The 19,797-nt window shown below is 41.2% G+C and overlaps 1 protein-coding gene across 3 annotated transcripts in view; it reads left to right on the forward strand.

The window, feature by feature from the left end:
• The window catches only part of sncb (synuclein, beta), a 66,191-nt gene that overhangs the window by 29,763 nt on the left and 16,631 nt on the right, over positions 1-19,797 (forward strand). For all 3 annotated transcript variants that reach the window (XM_072590889.1, XM_072590890.1, XM_072590888.1), the window contains exon 5: positions 11,759-11,857. In XM_072590889.1, the coding sequence (XP_072446990.1) occupies positions 11,759-11,857 (99 nt within the window). The remainder of the gene's footprint in view (positions 1-11,758; positions 11,858-19,797) is intronic.

Below are 19,797 nucleotides of genomic sequence, written 5' to 3' on the forward strand. Positions count from 1 at the left end.
CTCCTCAGATGCTGCCAGTGCTGCTGAGCACTCACTGTTTTTATTTTAGTTCACCAGCATCTGCTGTATGTGGCTGCTGTTATTTGTCTAGTTGATAATTTTAATTCTGAGAACATGGGAATAGGCTGGCTTATGATTGCCACCTATTTTTAAAAGACTCTATTGATTGAAAATATTTTATTTTTATAGGTTGCATGATTGAATCCATTTTCCTTTGTACCTATGTGCACAATAGGTCCTGAACAACATGGGCAATGGTGAGATAATTAGGAAAATATGGTGAAATTGGAAAAATAAGTCTGTCCATAAGACCATAAAACATAGGAGCGGAAGTAAGGCTATTCGGCCCATCGAGTCCACTCCGCCATTTAATTATGGCTGATGGGCATTTCAACTCCACTTACCCGCATTCTCCCCGTAGCCCTTAATTCCTTGTGACATCAAGAATTTATCAATTTCTGCCTTGAAGACATTTAGCGTCCCAGCCTCTACTGCACTCTGCGGCAATGAATTCCACAGGCTCACCACTCTCTGGCTGAAGAAATGTCTCCGCATTTCTGTTCTGAATTTACCCCCTCTAATTCTAAGGCTGTGTCCACGGGTCCTAGTCTCCTCGCCTAATGGCAACAATTTCCTAGTGTCCACCCTCTCCAAGCCATGTATTATCTTGTAAGTTTCTATTAGATCTCCCCTTAATCTTCTATACTCAAACTGTTGATGTTGAGTAAAATAGTTCAATTTTGTGCATAAGATTTTAACAGTTAAATGAGGATTTTCTTTGTGACTGGCATGGGACCTATTTGTATGTATTAACATTTCATTATTACATAATTTATCACGTCATTTATACACAGTTAGCAATCGTCCCAGGCAGTGAAAGATATAAGGTGGCGACAATTCATGACATGAATTCTGAGTGGGTACCTGGCGCTGCAATTTGTGTTCTCCAAGAATCCATCTTGACCAGCAGTCCCCAACATCTCAGACTCATGCCCTAGGCAGTGATCACCTCTATCTGTTGTCCTCATAGACGGGCACTGGACAAGCATTAACCTCACCCCATTATCACAAACTAATTCATAATATGGGCCACGGCTTCAATATTACACAATAGAGCTCACCAGCACTTTACACTGCAATAATGTTGTCAGGCTGTTTGGTATGCATGGACAGAACCATCTCAGGAATTGAAACAGGATATATCTCAGGGTTCTCGGCTTGAGTTATCACCAGTTACTTAGTTTGGACCTATTTCGATGCTCTTGGCATCTCTGTCCTACTTTCCCTCTTTGCACTTGTCACCTCATTCACCATTTATGCCTCACAGTTGCTCTGGCTTGCCTTACCTTTTAGCACAGATATAAAGCCAGGCAACTTGATATCTTTGCCAGTAATGATCAGTTAAGGCGATGAACATGTTGCTTTTTAGCACCCAGCTACGTCAATGTGCATATACCAGCAGCTTAAATAGAAAACACACTGAATGTGGATTGAATACTAAATGAATGGCCATGTATCAAAGTGTAATGGGAGTAGTCCTCAGTCAAGTCAAGGGAGACAGCCTTCAGTTCAGGTATATTTGTATAGTAAATCAACAGTGTCATCTCATATCAATCCACAGGCTTAGATGTGGTCAGTTGGCTGCTTGGGGCTTTCAGAGTCAGGGATTCTGTCTAGGGGAGTTAGTCCTGCAGGTCCAGTGCAAGTAGTTCAGTGATTAACAGGAAGTCAGTTGGGAAGCTGCACACGGATCTGGTCAAATATCGTTTGGGGCTCATGTCCCAAGGTGTTCAAAGGGTGGACAATGGTCTGTCCCATGAATCTGCTCACTCATAGTGAATGCAATTATTAAGAGCCATTGCAATGGTGGAGATGTCATTTTGCGGAAATTGGAGGCAGTATGCTGGGGTGCAGAGAGGATAATAATTGTGAAGGTGGAACACACAACATATAAGAATTGGAGACAATAGACTATGGGAGGGCAAGGGATACTGCAGTATTGGAGTGCACCTTCAATGACCACTATTACGGTAACTTCAATAGGGTCACATGACATAACAATGTTTGGCACAAGTAAGTGTTTTTGGGGGGGGGGGGTGGAGGGAAGGGAGGGGTAAAGCGGGGAGATGAGCAGTTAAAGTAAAGTTAGGTGGGAATGTAGAGAAGATCATAACAAATGGAGTTAAAAGTTAAATGGTAGAGGTAGGCAGACAGGAACATAAGGATTTGTGGGGGTCACCTAGATTGAAGCATTTCCAGTGTTACCTCCATGTGCAACTTTAATGGAAAGTGGCTGCCATCACATGCAGAATGAGAGGAGTAAGTCTTTTACCTCTGTGACAATGAAATTCTCTCTGTGACTGTCATAAGGGTTTTCAAGAGGCAATTGTACTAATCAGACAATGTACTTACACAGTACAGGTTGAAGACAACTGTTATACCAAAATCCTGATTGTGAACATTGACTAGCCACATTGACGACAAATCCTGGCCATAAGTAATCTTGACCATCCTTGAATGTTTCTTCTTAATCCTTATTCTCTACCTGCAATGAAAAAAGGCTTGACCTGTTTAGCTGTTCTTGTTAAATTAGCCCTTTCAATCTAGAAATCAGCCTACTGAATTTCTTTTGAACTGCCTTCAATGCCAGTATACCTTGTCTTAAATAAGGGGACCAAAGCTGTACACAGTACTCAAGATACAACCAATACCAAGTTATGATAAGTCTTCCCTATTTTTAAACTGCAAATCCCAAAGCAAAGAAAGCCTAAAATTCCATTTACCTTATGTTTTCATCATAATGGATTCTACAAGAGTTTGAGCAAATGGCCAAAAGATTGGTAGATGGAGTTTAATGTTGGAAAGTGTGAGGTCATGTACTTTGGTAAGAATCAAGGAAGTGCAGTACAGAGGTATCTGGGTGTTCTTGTGCACGAAACACAAAGCATTAGCATGCAGATGCAGCAAGTAATTGGTAAGGTAAATGGAAATTGACATTTTTGTTCCCAGTCAGAATTCTGGGATAACCTATTTTTGCACCATCTCGTCTTGATGAGTTATCTGCCTTCGATTGCATTAACTTCTCAAGTACTTTGTCCTTCATGATAGAGACGGAAACAAGATTTTTCCTGCCTTTGGTATCTTGTTTATCTGATAATTTTAAGATATTTATACCCTAAGACCAATGTGAAATATTGACTTAAATTATCTGTCAAATTTCCCTCTTTCCCATTATCAATTTCCCAGTCACATTCTTCAAAGATTCCACATTTACATTTATTACTGTTTTCTTACTTGTCTATAGAAGCTCTTGCTTTTTGTTTGTATATTTCTTGCCAATTTGCTTTTTAGAACATAGACAAATTTGACATAGTACAAGCCCTTCAGCCCACAATGTTGTGCCAAGTATTTATTTTAATCTAAGATCAACATAACCTACATACTCCCCAATTTACTGCTGTCCATGTTCTTATCCAGCAGTCATTTAAATGTCTCTGACTCTACTACCACAGTGGCAGCGCATTCCATGCACCCACCACTCTCTCTATGAAGAACCTACCTCTGACATCTCCCCTATACCTTTCTCCAATCACCTTAAAATTATGATCCCTTGTGACAGCCATTTCTGCCCTGGAGAAAAGTCTCAGGCTATCTATTCTATCTATGCTCTCATTACCTTATATACCTCTATCAAATCTCCTTTCTTCCTTCTTCTCTCCAGTGTTAAAAGCCCTAGCTCACTCAACCTCTCTTCATAAGACATGCTCTCCAATCCAGGCAGCATCCTGGTAAATCTCCCCTACACCCTCTTTAAAACTCTTCCTCCGATGAGGCAACCAGAACTGGACACAATATTCCAAGTGTGGTCTCACCAGGTTTTATAGAGCTGCAGCAAAATCTTATGGCTCTTAAACTCAATTCCCCTGTTAATGAAATGCCATACACCTTCTTAACACCCCTATGAACTTGGGTGGCAACTTTGATGGATCTATGTATGCGGACCCCAAGATCCTGCTTTTCCTCCACACTGCCAAGAACCCTGTCTATAGCCCTGTATTCAGCTTTTAAATTCGACCTTTCAAAATGAATCACTTGCATTTATCCAGGGTGAACTCCATCTGCCACTTCTCAGCCCAGCTCTGCATTCTGTCAATGTCTTGTTGTAGCCTGCAACAGCCCTCAACACTATTTTCAAAACCACCGACGTATGTGTCATCAGCAAACTTACTAATCCACCCTTCCATTTCTTCATCCAAGTCATTTATAAAAACTACAAAGAGCAGAGCCTCAAGAATTGATCCCGGCAGGACACCACTGGTCACCAACCTCCAGGCGGAATACTTTCCATCCACTACCACTCACTGTCTTCTTTTGGCCAGCCAATTCTGTATCCAGAAAGCCAAATTACCTTGTATCCCATACCTCCTAACTTTCTGAAAGAGCCGAAGAGGGAACCTTATCAAATACCTTACTGAAATCCATATACACCACATCCACTACTCAACCTTCCTCAACTTGTCTTGTCACAGCTTCAAAGAACTTAATAAAGCTTGTGAGGCATGACGTGCCCCTCACAAAACTGTGCTGACTATCTTTAATCAAACTATGATTTTTTCAAATAGTCATAAACCATACCTCTCAGAATCCTTTCCAATACCTTCCTTACCACAGACATAGACTGACTGGTCTGCAATTCCCAGGGACTTGTCTATTTCCTTTCTTGAACAGAAAAACAAAATTCGCCTCCCTCCAATCATCTGGTACTACTCCCGTGGAGAATGAGGATGCAAAGATCATCGCCGGGGCGCAGCAATCTCATTCTTTGCTTCCCATTGTAACCTTGGATATATCTGGTCCAGCCCTGGAGACTTATCAATCTTGATGCTTCCCAGAATTTATAGCACATCCACTGTCTTAATATCAATCTGTGCAAGCCTATTAACCTGGTCTATGGTGTTCTGACTATCAACAAGGTCCCTTCTCTAGTGAATACTGAAGCAAAAAATTCATTTATGGCCTCCCCTACCTCTTCAGACTCCAGGCACAAGTTCCCTCCACTATCTCTGTTTGGCCCTACTCTCTATCTGATCATTCTCTTATTCCTCAGCTAAGTTTTCCCTAATCGTTCCTGCCAAGGTTTCTTTATGCCCCCACCTAGCTCTCCTCAGACCATTTCGGAGTTCTTTCCTAGTTACTCTGTACTAGAGCTTTGCTTCCTCAACCTTAACTAAGCTTCCTTCTTCCTCTTGATGAGAAGCTCCTCTTCTCATCATCCAAGGCTCCTTCACCTGACTACTCCTTGCCTTTCTCAGTGGGACAAAGTTATCCACCACTCACAACAAGTGCTGCTTAAACAGTCTCCACCTTTCTGTTGTGCATTTCCCATAGAACAATTGTTCCCAATTTATACTCCACAGCTCCTGTGTAATGGCAGTATGATTTCCCCTCTCCGAGTTGAATACCTTCCCATACTGTCTGCTCCTACTCCTCTCCATGGCTATGGTAAAGGCTATAGTTGTGGCTACTGTCACCGAAATGCTTTCCCACTGAGAGATCTGACACTAGGCCTGACTTGTTGCTTAGCACCAAATCCAATATGGCCTCCCCCCCAGTCAGCCTACCTACATATGGAGTCAGAAATCCTTCCGGGACACACCTGACAAAAACTGCTCCAAACAGACTAATAGCACTAAGGAGGTTCCAATCAATATTGAGGAAGTTGAAGTCACCCATAACAAAAACATATGCATCTTTCCAAGATCTGCCATCCAATCTGTTTTCCCATCTCCCTGCTGCTCCTGGGGAGTCTATGGAAAGCATCCAATAAAGTGATTGCTTCTTTCCCATTACTGACTTCCACCTCTATTGACTCAGTAAACAAATCCTCCTCAACAACCTCCTTTTGTGCAGATGCACTCTCTAATTAACAATGCTACACACCCGCTCCCCCCCAACCCCGCCTTTTATCTCCCTCCCTGTTCTTTTAAAAAGATCTATACCCTGGAGTATCTAGCAACCATTCCTGCCCCTATGAAATGCATGTTTCCGTTATGGCCACAACATCGTAGATTCAAGTACGGATCTATGCTCTAAGTTCATCACTCTTATTCCTGATCCCCTTTGCATTGAAACAGGCGCACTTTAACTCATCCCTTGACCCTATAAACTGTGTATCCTTCCTGACAGACTCTCTGCATTCTATTTCTGCCTGTTAAACAACTACCTTCTCCTCTGATCTGTAGCCCTGACAAAATAGTTTAAACCCTCCCGAAGTGCTCTAGCAAATCTCCCACTCAGGACATTGGCGCCCCTCCAGTTTAAGTGCAACCCATCCTTCATGTACAGGTTCCACCTTCCTCAGAAAGTGCTCCAATGAGCTACGTATCTGAAGCCCTCCCTCCCGCACTAGCCCTGTAGCCAGGTGTTTAGCTGCACTTGCTCCCTGTTCCTCACCTCACAAGCATATGGCACTGGTAGTAATCCTGAGATTACTACTCTGCTTGACCTGCTCTTTAGCTTCCAACCTAACTCCCTGAAATCACTTTTTAGATCCTCATCCCTTTTCTTGCTATGTCATTGGTACCAATTTGCACCACGACTTCTGGCTGCTCACCCTCCCCCTTCAGAATCTTGCAGACTCAATCAGACATCCCCTACCCTTGCCACCTGGAAGGCAACATACCTTCCGGGAGTCCTGTTCGCAACCACAGAATCTCCTATCTGTTCCTCTAACTATTGAATCTCCTACCACTAGCACTTTTATATTCTGCCCCCTTCCCTTCTGAGCCACAGAGCCAAGCTTTCCCATCCCCCAATAGTATCCAAAACAGCACAGTGATCATTAAGGGGAACGACCACTGGATCCCTGCACTCTGTCCCCTGACTGTAACCCATCCACCTTTTTCCTATACCTGAGGTGAGACCACCTCCCTGTAACTCCTCTCTATTATCCCCTCTGCCTCCTGAATGATCTGAAGTTCATCCAGTTCCAGCTCCACATCCCTAACACTGTTTCTGAGGAGCTGGAGTTACGTGCACTTCCTGCAGATGAAGTCAGTGGGAACACTAGTGGTGACCCTTACCTCCCACATTCTACAGGAGGAGCACGCAACTGGCCTAACATCCATTCCCACTGTTCTGAATTTCCAAAGAGACTATTGTAAACATTCTAGTAACCTTACAGAGTTGGCGCACAGAATTTTTTGTTTGGTTAAAGGAGGAGGATGGGTGGAAGTCTCTCTCTAAGTAGTGTTTTGGATATAGCAACTGCCCAAATATATTACCTAATTTACTCAGCAGTCCCATGTCTGTTCCTGCTCAGCATGCACTCCGCCTATTCACAACATAAGTGACTAAAGGATTAGTTTACTTTCCCAGTAGCCCCCCGAACCTTGCTGTCACTGCTGCTGCAAAAATGGAGGCCACTGATTCCATGAGGTAAGTTTTAGAGGAGGAACTTACTTTTCATTATGAATTTTCTCCCTCTTTTAGTCATTCACTGCTGGTTTCTAAAAACAAGTCCCAATCCTTTGGCTACCACAAGACCAATTTATTTCACCTTCTACTCTCCTGATTAAACAGATTACAATGACAAAGAAGTTGTTGGTTAAAATATCAATCAATCACAGACACAATTGTGGAAAGCTATGCAAATAGTAGGTCCAAGGTAGCCTTCCTCTGCCAAGTATCTCACTCAACATGTCATATTTCACAGAGTTCACATACTCTGTACCAATTTGATATTCCATAAGGTATCTAACTAATTTACAATTGAATGAATCAATTCTGAGTTTCCAAATCCCCTGGCAACCCATTCTAACAGATTTATAATTTGACCTAATTCCTCACCTGAGGAACTTTACTTGCTATTTGTTTCTGATGTTATCCACATTAGCTCATTGGACAAGGCACAGAAGCTGTTGGCATCTCTGCGTCCACATGAAAACATCTATACAAATTGATGAAGAACACAAGGGTCTGGAAGCCCAGAACCGGTATTACCCTCCAGTGGATATAGTGTAAACTGCTAATGCAGAGTTTCTCACAAAAGGTGTCCTCACAATGTGGCAAAAATGGAGGAGACACACAATCATTCATGTTCAAGATGAGAAAGGGGCAGTGGCACCGACAGGCCATCCAATGAGTCTGTCCTGGGACATTGTGTGAAAATTGTGACATCTGCAACATTCAAGTTGCAGGGTGTGTTACACAGTACAGAGGCAAGGATCAGAATGCCATGTCATGAGACACAGCATGTATGCAATGCAACATCTACTTTCACTGGAATTAAGAAAGGCTATAAGATGTCCTCTCCACATGAGGTTACCATGCTGTTCAGGGCTGGGGTTTTGTTGCAGAACAGTACAAAGGGTGCCAAACAATCCTTGCATGCGTTGCTTTGGACAATTGGAGGGTGGGACATGGGTGTGTATGTTGCACAATAGAAGATAAGCGTACTTAAAGTGTGGGCTTGGATTCTGTTTAAATGATGGCTTTATTTAGGTTAGCCCCATGCTAAAACAGTATATCTATTAGTTCACACCTAAATGCCCCCAAATTTATATATCCATCACATGTTCCCCCATTCTATTAGCTCTCAGGCCTTCCTTCATCCTATATTAGTTGATAATATAATGAACAATGATGATCTGTGAGGTCCACAGCATTGTACCTAGTAGCAAAATGAGGTTGTTCATCAGAGGGAACATTACATTCACTGTCCTTTAGTGTAGCATGATTGGCTGCAGCAAAACAAACAGAATTTTGTTGGTAATAACTTTTCGTGGAACTAGTTGGGCGATTAAATAACTCCGCAAGGGCCGGCATCCCATCATCAAGTCATCCTTTATTTATGCAAGAACAGCCGTTAGCTTTAATACTGCCTCATTCAGAGTCAGGTACCAGAATATCAGTATCTCTGACACTCATCCTTTTTATCCGTCAACCAGGGCTCCCTGATTGGACCAGATTAAGAGCTCCAATCAGCTCGGTCGAGCTGGCTAACTGTGCTACAGTTACTACAGATTTCACCACCACAGGTGAAGTCATCTGTCACTGACTGAAATGTTTTGATACTGCAGAGGCCAACAAGACTTGTTTAATCTCAACTGCTAATCGAAATTTGTCACTATTGTCTTCTCATAATATGATTCAAATCTTTGTTAACAAGAATAAATTTTCCAAGGTATGTGTATCCATATGCCATGTTGATGCTCATGAGTTTGATTGAAATTGGCAAATTACATTTTGCAAACTTTGCTCTGGATTTGGAAGGCCAGCTAAAAGCGGGGTGGGGGGAGGAGTGTTTACATGTTAATTTTAATTCTATAATAAACTTGATGTCGCATGTATAAGTTCCCCTCCAAATTGCATATCATCCCGAATTAGAACTAAGTCCCATTCCTTTATTGTCATTCCTGAAATGCCTTACCTAACAGCACTGTCAGAGTAAGTATATCACACAGACTGCAGCAGTTCAAGAAGGCTGCTTACCACCTTTTCAAAGGCATTTAAGTATCAGAAATAAAGACTGTTATTGCCAGAATTGTCTACGTCCGATGTATGAATAACAATAAAAACAAACCAGGAACACCATCTAAGGAAGTAAGGCATTCATTGAGTGTAGCCAATGTGGATGTATGTTTCGAGTCTGTTAGAATTCATTCAGCAGCTAGCAAGATTAGTTGATGAGGAGTATTCAGAAGATAAAACTTAATTGGATTTGTAAATATTAACATGCAAAACTTTCAATAGGACCTGTTTTGGATCTGCTGTGATTCCTCATTAGGTAGTAAACAGGTTAGTAAGTTTGTATTAAATTGTTGAATGCTATTACTTTTGCAGGTCTAATCACAGAGTAGTAGATAATAATTAATTGGTTTTTTTAATGAGAAAGATTGCCTTTTTGATTCACTTTGTTTTTGTTGCTTAGTTGGTGATGGAATTTGAAGTTGGAAGTTTATAGTGTTAGCTTCCATTGTAGTTTGATGTTAAAAGAAAGGCCGTGAAAACAGTGATTAATCATAATAAACATAAATCAATATTTTTCAAGGGTTTCTGTTAATTCTGCAATTAATGATGCTATTTAACTGTTCTCCAGACTATGAGCTGGTGTACAGTTCCCAACAGACTTTGTTACAGTAAAATCTGTATTTGGTTTTCAGCATCTGCAGTCATTTTTTTTACCTTATACTAATACTTACACAGTTTAAAAAAAACACAACACCAGGTTATAGTCCAACAAGTTTATTTGGAGGCACTAGCTTTCGAAGCACTGCTTCTTCATCAGGTGGTTGTGGAGCAGAATCATACAACACAGAATTTATAGCAACAGGATTGCAGTGTCATGGAATATAACATTAAACAAATTTAGCTTGAATTTTTCATCTTTTAGAATGATCATGTTAGTTTTGGCTCCTCCATATGAAAATCCCAGAACTTTTTTAAAGTTACATTCTCAAGATTGCTTTATGTAACTTTAAAAAGATTCTGGGATTGACATATGAAGGAATTAAAACTAACATGATCATTCTAAAAGATAAAAACTCAAGCAAAATTTGTTAAATACTACATTCCATGACACTGCAATCTCATTGCTTTAAATTCTGTGTCATATGATTCTGCTCCACAACTTCCTGATGAGGAAGCAGTGCTTCCAAATAAACCTGTCCGACTATAACCTGGTGTTGTGTGATTTTTAATGCTGTCCACCCCAGTCCAACACCAGAACCTCCAAATCAATGTTTACACATGTATTCAGTCAGGACTATCATTCTAAAGCAAGAAGCAATGAACATAATGTTCTATCAACGGATACAATTTATTATCATATAAATATAAACTGGATTAGATTTTAAATTTGCAAATAACCTTTAAATCATTAAATAATGTTTACTTTCTCTCTTTGCCACCTTGCCACAACACTGAATGCTTATAATTTAATTTCTGGGGCTAGTTAGGATCGAGGTCTAAGTTCATTGAAAATCTAGGATTGCACTTTCTAAACTTTACAACCTTTAGGAAAAGTATATTTGTCAGTTTAAAGCAGCAAATACTATTTAAACACTTTTGTTTAAAATCATTAAAATCTGCATTATACTTTTTAAAATTATGCACATCGTGATGTAATAAACCTACTTAAATGAACAGCCAATATTATGACCAAGTGCTTTAACATTTAACAAAAGACCATGGGGCTGCTCTCCTATTAGAGAGAGAGAGATGACTGGTGGTTATTTAACCTGAAGGTCGCCACACCTTAGGTGAGGGCAGAGGTTAAGAAGATGAATCCTTTGTAGTAACCTCAGCCAGTTTAGCAATTGAATCCATGCTATTGACATACTCTGCATCATAAACCTGCCATCTAGCCAACTGAGCTAATCAACCCCCATTTATAATGATAGAATAATGTAAAGATTTGGAAAACATATTGTAGACTTGCTTTAAACCCATAATGGGAGCTAGCATAGCTGAGGACTATGGTGGAGGTGCAAAACAGTTTGAACATGGCAGTGAGAGATTTAACTATCTGGGCATTATATACCTTGTCTCCATCAATCTCATGCCTCAATACTACCTGTAAGCCTAATATAAATATGAACCCTAATGACTTCAAGCAGGTACACATTTTGATGCTTGATTGCCTGTCCATTCTCTTCCAGCCGGCTAGCTTTGAATTTCTCCTTATGACCATAATTAAATTTTCAAGTGATGTTATTTTATCTATAAATTTCTGAGTTATTTTGTTTTCTATTGACAGCCTGAAGAGGTTGGGGAAGAAGCTATTGAAATCATGGGAGAAAATACAATGGAAACAGAAGGCGAAGTTGAACCTGAAACTTATGAAGAGGCTCCACAGGTAAGACAGTCAGATACTCAGTCGCACGTGACTAATGTAAATATGTTTGAGAAGTTGTTGTACTGGATCTATCAGCATTGAAACTTTAGGGTAGCTTTTCATCCTGAACATAGTAAAATTTGAATATAATATTGCTTTCAGCCACCAGTCCAGAAAAATGAGAGATTAGACTAGGGATTTATGAAGATTATTTGCAGTTCTAATAAATGATATTTGATCTAGAGTAATAAATTCACAGCCAATTTAGTAAATATTCTGCATAAGTGAAGAATGGGGGGTAAAAAGACTCTGTAAAAAGTCATTGTGTCATATGCACAACATAATTGCAATGTTAATTATAGATGTATTGTTCTTGAAGTGAATGAAATAATTAAACAGTTTTATGATTTTAAAATGGAAGTAGAATATAAGACCAGTTATAATGATATAAAACAATAAGTATCTTAAATTACTTTTAAAAAGTATCCTTGTATATGATCTGACATGAGATCAGTTAGTTCTAATCAATCATCGAACACTGGAAACAGGGTTATTGGTATTACATGGTGTTTTTTGTTTTCCTGGGAGCAGGCTGGTGGAGGCTGCATAAGGTTGGGATTGGGGCCAGCATCACAAAAATTGTGTCATATCGGAGAGGGTGCCAATCACATCATATATTTAGCTCCATTGTGATTTTAGCAGTGGGACAGGAGATAGTGGTTGGCCCACTGCCTGTGAGTCAGTTGAGGCCCTGAAATGGATAACTAAGGCTTATTCCTGTTGCCACTGGTATTTTGCCAGCAGCAGGAGAAGGATCCCTAATGTTCAGGTAATTTGTTTCCTACGAAAGTCTACTCCCTGATCTAGCTCCCTCCCTCCTGATATCCACATTCCTGATGGCAACCCCTTTATCCCTATGGCTGGAGGACTTCATCCCTGTAACTGCACTCCCGCCCCATTCCACCACCTCTGCCCCCTCCAAACCCCACCCCCACTTACCTTGTTATTCCCTTGTTTGAGAGAGCAGCCAATCATTTGATTGGGAGCAGATGTCTCACGATAAGTTAATTACCAGTTCAATGTAAATTCAGTTTTGTATTTCCTGGTCACACAAATACAGGCTTGTTCCTGAATTTTCAGCTACATCACAAAATGCCAGCAATGAATTTCAGTCAAAAGAAACACCTCGTTTTAATTGTAGATTGATGCTATTTTTAGTGTTGCCCCCTGCACACATATGGGATAAAATTAATTATCTTCTACAGGTCATATATCTGCATTCAATGCACGAGTTAATCTTATTTGATTCCGGTCATATGGGGATATTATTATTTAAATAGATAAAGCACAGTGTGAGTTAACCTACACTCTGAACACATTGGAATTAAATGTGGAAACTGGCACATTCTGAAACTGCTTCCTGACACACTGTCAATTTTGTCAGTTTTAATAACCCCACCTGCTCCCAAAGTGTGAACAGTGATATGAAGCTTCCACATAATTGGTTGTTATATTTCATATGATCTGCTGTGAATTTAATTAGATACATAACTCTGATGTTTGAGAGCCAGATAGAAACATTTTACTGAGAACCAGGATTAACAAGACATCATAAGTATTTGATTCATGTGACAACAAGGGATCTAGGAAATTCTCTGAGGTTTCTGGAAATATGCAAAATGGTCTTCTAAACTGGAATGATCCATTTCATATCAAAACATTTAAAAATATGAATAAGGATGATCCCAATTCAAAAGGAAAGGATTCAGTAGGCTTTGCCACAACACAATTTGAACATGAATCTTGACACGTTTGACACAGGCTGACGATCAATATTGAAATTTTCCTTATTTTCCCAATGTACAATAAATTTGCAAAATGTAAATTCCAAATGCTTATTTGGTGAGGCTGTATATGAAACTTATATGTGTCATAGGATGGAAGTCACTGAAACATTTTTCTTTTTGTATTCCAGAAATCTATTGATTGTAATTCATGCAAATAGATTTTCTGCCTTTAGTCCTCCAGCAATGTCCTCCACTCTAACACACAACTGTTCATTAGATTCAGTTTGAGAGCAACCTTGAACACTGAATGTAAATCTCCCCATCCTCTACAGGTACAACTATAGCTCTTACCCCTCCATCTCTTATCCCTCCATGATAGAACAGCATTCTATCATGCATCTTGCCAGCACTATACTTGGAACTCAGAGATTGGAAAATGAGAATGTATGGGCTGAAGGAAGTGGTTCAAATAGCCTACAGAATTGATGTAAGAAGTATATTCAAGTTTCATGAATCAATTATTTAAACAGAGAAAGTGCTAAACTTATGGAAGGAAAGGGGAATGCCCTGATTTCATTTTCCAAATTAGTGTTAGCCAGAAGCAGGTGAACAGTAATGGTGGACCTGTTCTGGAGCTGTGGGTGTTGGAAATACTGGCATGGGAACCTAGAGCTCTTAAGTTTTATGAAGCAGCATTAGTTGTAGAGAAAGGTACTTGCTGTTTGGCTGACGTAATTTGATGCCCAAATAAAGATTGTTTGATAAATCTTAGCAGGACTCATATACTTAATGGTAAGGTCTGAGGCAGTGTTGCTGAACAAAGAGACCTCAGACTGCAGGTTCATAGCTCCTTGAAAGTAGAGTGGCAGGTAGATAGGATAGTGAAGAAAGCATTTGGTATGCTTTCCTTTATTAGTCAGAGTATTGAGTACAGGTGTTGAGAGATCATGTTGCAACTGTACAGTTAGGCCACTGTTGGAATATTGTGTGCAATTCTGGTCTCCTTCCTATTGGAATGATGTTATGAAATTTAAAAGGGTTCAGAAAAAATTTACAGGGATGTTGCCAGAGTTGGAGGATTTGAGCTGTAGGGAGAGGTTGAATAGGCTAGGGCTGTTTTCCCTGGAGTGTCAGAGGCTGGGGGGTGACCTTATAGAGCTTTATAAAATCATGAGGGGCACAGATATGGTAAATCGACAAGTTCTTTTCCCTGGGGTGGGGAGAGTCCAGAACGAGAGGGCATAGGTTTAGGGTGAGAGGAAAAAGATATAAAAGAGACCTAAGGGGCAACCTTTTCATGCAGAAGGTGGTGCATGTGTGGAATGAGCTGCCAGAGGAAGTGGTGGAGGCTGGTACAATTATAACATTTAAAAAGGTAAAAACAATGACTGCAGATGCTGGAAACCAGATTCTGGATTAGTGGTGCTGGAAGAGCTCTCCACGCTTCAGGCTCACTGCCTTTATTCCTGATGAAGGGCTTTTGCCCGAAACGTCGATTTCGAAGCTATAACATTTAAAAGGCAACTGGATGGGTATATGAATAGGAAGGGTTTGGAGGAATATGAGCCGGGTGCTGGCTGGTGGGACTAGTTTGGGTTAGGATATCTGGTTGGCATGGACAAGTTGGACCAAAGGGTCTGTTTTCGTGCTGTACATCTCTATGACTCTATGTATGGTGAATTTGCTACCTGCCTCAAGATCAAAGCTGCTGGTATCTCGCTATGGGGGCAAGGAAGTTTAAAAATGTTGGGTGGAAGACCTCTAACCACTTCTAGTACCAGCAAGCCCTTCACAAAACCCTTGGGCTGTAAGGGCACCAGTGTAGACATACAGCACATGCACTGGAAGGCCGAAGAGTGGGTTTATAATGACATCAAACAATGCCTATAATTGAGTTTACGCATCAGTTGCCACTTTGGACCTCAGAGCTCTAGTGAATGTTTGCTTGTAAACTCTGCACTTTCAATTACCCGATGCAAAATGATGCCTCCCTGTTTCCTGTGTGCAGGTGTACCTGAAGGGCATTTTTAGGCACACAATCATGAACTCATGGTGACAACAATGGTCTGCAAGTTTACATTAACACTCGGCATCCACTGAGTGTTCTCCTCGATCTGCCTCTTGATAACAGTCACCAACCTTTCCATGGATGCAACAATGAATGGACTCCTCTATCCATCTCACATATCTGCTGAGTAGATCCACCAGATTCTCCCCAATTCCGCAATAGGTTCTGGTCTCCAAAGGTCTCCAACTATCAATTGCATTTGATAACACAGTCTCTGTCATCTGCATGAGGAATTAACCAGAGTGTGATCTTAGACTGAATCATGAACATCTACCAAGCATTGGAATGTGTAAACAAATTGTAACTCTGCTGGTTCTTTGTGCATGGGAAAGATAAGATGCTGTATCCTCTGAGACATCAACATCCTCAAAAAAGGTCTGAGGAGCTTCTCTGTTGAGTTCTTCATACATTTCTGCTGCAATCACACCTTCAAATGAAAAACACACAAAATTAGCTCTTTTAATATACAGCCATTTACTCTCATCCTTGAGTGCACCACACCCCCTCTGAAGCCAGAGTTGCTGGCAAAGCACTAATCTTCCTAACACTCAATAGCTATCACTTTAATCACAGTGTCTGAGATGGAATAGCTGTCCTATACCTCTTTAAGGGGAGGCGATGGCCTCATGGCATTGTTGCCAGATTATCAATCTCAAACACTGTTCTGGGGACCAGAGTTCAAATCCCACTATGGCAGATGCTGACTTTGAATTCATTGAGAGTCTAATGATGACCACAAAGTTCTTGTCAGAAAATTCCCATCTGGCTCACTGAAGGATACTGCTAGCTGACATTTAACCCCAGATCCACAGCAATGTGATTGACTTGTACTCTGGGCAATTTGGGGTGTGCAATAAATGCTGGCCAAGCCAGCAACAACCACATTTTGTGATTTTTTTATTTCAAAAATATATTTTATTCATAAAATAATTTGATGATCTGTACAGCTGGTCATGCCATACATATGTAAACATTTGCATACAGAGATCAGAATTTATCATTCATATATACAGGTCTGTACGTTTATTGATCATATATCCATACATTTAGCTGAGGCGTCAGTGGAGCCCAAATGACTGCATGGGCTCCCTGTTTTCTTAGGAAGGCAGATGTTACACGGTGGTCTTTCCCCACTGCGCCTTGGCGGCAGCTGCCTCAAGCTTCAGCGCATCTCTCAACACATAGTCCTAAACCTTGGAATGTGCCAGTCTGCAACACTCAGTCGGGGTCAACTCCTTCAGCTGGAAGATCAACAGGTATCAGACCGCCCAGAGAGCGTCCTTCACTGAGTTGATGATCCTCCAGGCACAGTTGACGTTCGTCTCGGTGTGCATCCCGGTGAACAGAGCACGGAGTCCCGCGACACGGCGCTGCTCGGGATGAACCTCGATAAACACCACTGCATTCCTCTCCAGACTTCTTCTGCATAGGCACATTCCAGAAGGAGGTGTGTGACAGTCTCGTCCCCCCCCCCCCCCGCAGCCGCTTCGAGGGCAGCGTGCAGTGCGGCTGACAGTCCGGGCGTGCATAAAGAATCTCACAGGCAGAGCCCTTCTCACCACCAGCCAAGCCATGTCTTGGTGCTTGTTGGAAAGTTCTGGCAATGAGGCATTCTGCCAATTAACTTTGACGGCTTGCTCAGGGAACCACTTGATAGGATCCACCCTCTCCTTTTCCCGAAGGGTCTCAAGGACACTACGTGCTGACCACTTCCTGATGGACTTGTGGTCAAATGTGTTTTTCATCATAAACTTCTTGTGAATTAATGAAAAACACAGCTCGACTATCTCTGTCTCAGCAGGGCTTGGAGAATGAATGCACGGCACTCCAACTTCGGTCTTCACCCTTTCACAGTTGTTTTGGGTTTATTTTTGTCTTGCAAGTATAGAAGGAAAGTGAATTAGGCTCCAGACCTGGCTGAAGAGAATCACGTAACAGTGGACTTCTCCAGTTCATGATGGGTCATCTATATGACCCCACCCACCCACCCCCCCCCCCCCCCCCCCCCCCCCCCCCCAATTCAGATAACTTGACTGAATAGCTAAATTTCAGCCAATGAAAATTATAAATTAGAAGTTTCCATAGCAAATATTAATGTTGTATTCAAGGAAGCACAACTAGAGCTTCTTGGATTTTTGAAGGAGAATATAATACTGTATAAACGTGTGTGGGAATTAATATCATGACAATAAGATTAATGTAACAAATAACCCATATTTGCTCTGATATGCAAAGCACACATTGATACTCTTGGATCTGAACATTATTTCAAGAAAACACTGGTATGCTGCAATTGATATGAGTACATAAGTCATTTACATGAGTACATTGCATGTTGTTTCCTTCCAAGCTAAAACAACAATATTAATTGCCAAAGATATTATGTGCAGAGTGCACAAATTGAAATTTGATCCAATATTTTAGTTCTATGCATGGCATTTCCCCCTCCCTCGAGATGGTAGGGCAGGTGGAGAGATGAGCAAGTTAATTGGTGGGTTGAAACCTTTGAGATACCAGCTTCTTTCCCTTCTCATCAGCCATTACGTTCTAAGAGGGAAGGACTATTGGCAACAATTCCAGTTCAGAACAAAGAACAATACAGCACAGGAACAGGCTGTTTAGCCCTCTAAGCCTGCACCAACACATTTTGCCCTTCCATACTAAAACTGTCTTCACTTACAGGATCCATACTCCTCTATTCTCTTCCTATTCATGTATTCATCCAGGTGCTTCTTGAATGCTGCTGTTGTGAATCCTTCCACCATCTCCTCTGGCAGTGCATTCCAGGCACTCACTACCCACTACCCTTTGTGTGAAAAACTTGCCTCACACATTTCTTTTAAACTGTACCCCCTCCACCTTGAATGTGTGTCCCCTAGTAATTGACTCCTCTACCCTGGGAAAAAGCTTCATACTTTGCACTCTATCCATGCCATTCACAATCTTATAAACTTCTATCAGGTCACACCTCAACCTCCTGCTATCCAATGAAAACAAACCCAGACTATCCAACCGTTCTTCATAGCTCAATCCCACATACCAGGCAACATCTTGGTGAACTGTTCTGTACCCTCTACAAAGCACCTACATCCTTCTGGTAGTGTGGTGACCATAACTGTATGCAATATTCCAAGTGTGGCCTGACTAAAGTTTCATAAAGCTGCAGCATAACTTGTATATCCTTGTACTCAGTGCCTCTTCCAATGAAGGCAAGCATGCCATAGGCCTTTCTTACTACCTTATCTACCTACGCTGCCACTTTCAGTGATCGGTGGACCTGCACACCCAGATCCCTCTGCGTATCAATACGCCTAAGAATTCTACCATTCACTGTGTAATTTCCACCTGTACTTGACCTTCCAAACTGCATCACCTCACATTTGTCCATTATTAAACTTCATCTGCTATTTTTCAGCCCATGTCTCCAATTGATTTACATCCTGCTGTGTCCTCTGACAATCTTCCTCATTATCTGGAACTCCACCAATCTTTGTATTGTCCTCAAACTTACTAATTAGATCACCCACGTTTTCCTCCAAATCATTTATGTAGACCACAAACAGTAGAGGTCCCAGCACTGATCGCTGTGGAACATCACTAGTCATAACCCTTCATTCTAAAAAGCATCCTTCCACCGCTACCCTTTGTCTCTTATGACTAAACTAGTTCTGTATCCATCTTACCAGCTCATCCCGAAACCACCTCTTCTGGTGGTTCACCTTTTGTACCAGTCTGCCTTGAGGGACCTTGTCAAAGGCATTACTGAAGTCCAAACAGACAACATCAGCTGCTTTTCTCACAAGAATCATCTTCATCACCTACTCAAAAAACTCGATTAGGTTCGTGAGGCATGACCTCCTGCACACAAAACCATGCTCTCTGTTGCTAAGAAGCCCATTTGCTTCTAAATGCATATAGATCTTGTCCCTAAGAATCTTTTCCAATAATTTCCCTACCACCAAAATGAGGCACACAGGCCTGTAATCTTCTTGATTATCCCTCCTACCCTGCATAAACAATGGGATAACATTGGTTATTCTCCAGTTCTCTGGGACCTCACCTGAGGCCAAAGAGAATACACAGTTGTCTGTCAATCCTCCAACAAT

The sequence above is a fragment of the Chiloscyllium punctatum genome, chromosome 20, assembly GCF_047496795.1.
Source record: "Chiloscyllium punctatum isolate Juve2018m chromosome 20, sChiPun1.3, whole genome shotgun sequence".
Taxonomy (NCBI): Eukaryota; Metazoa; Chordata; class Chondrichthyes; order Orectolobiformes; family Hemiscylliidae; genus Chiloscyllium; species Chiloscyllium punctatum.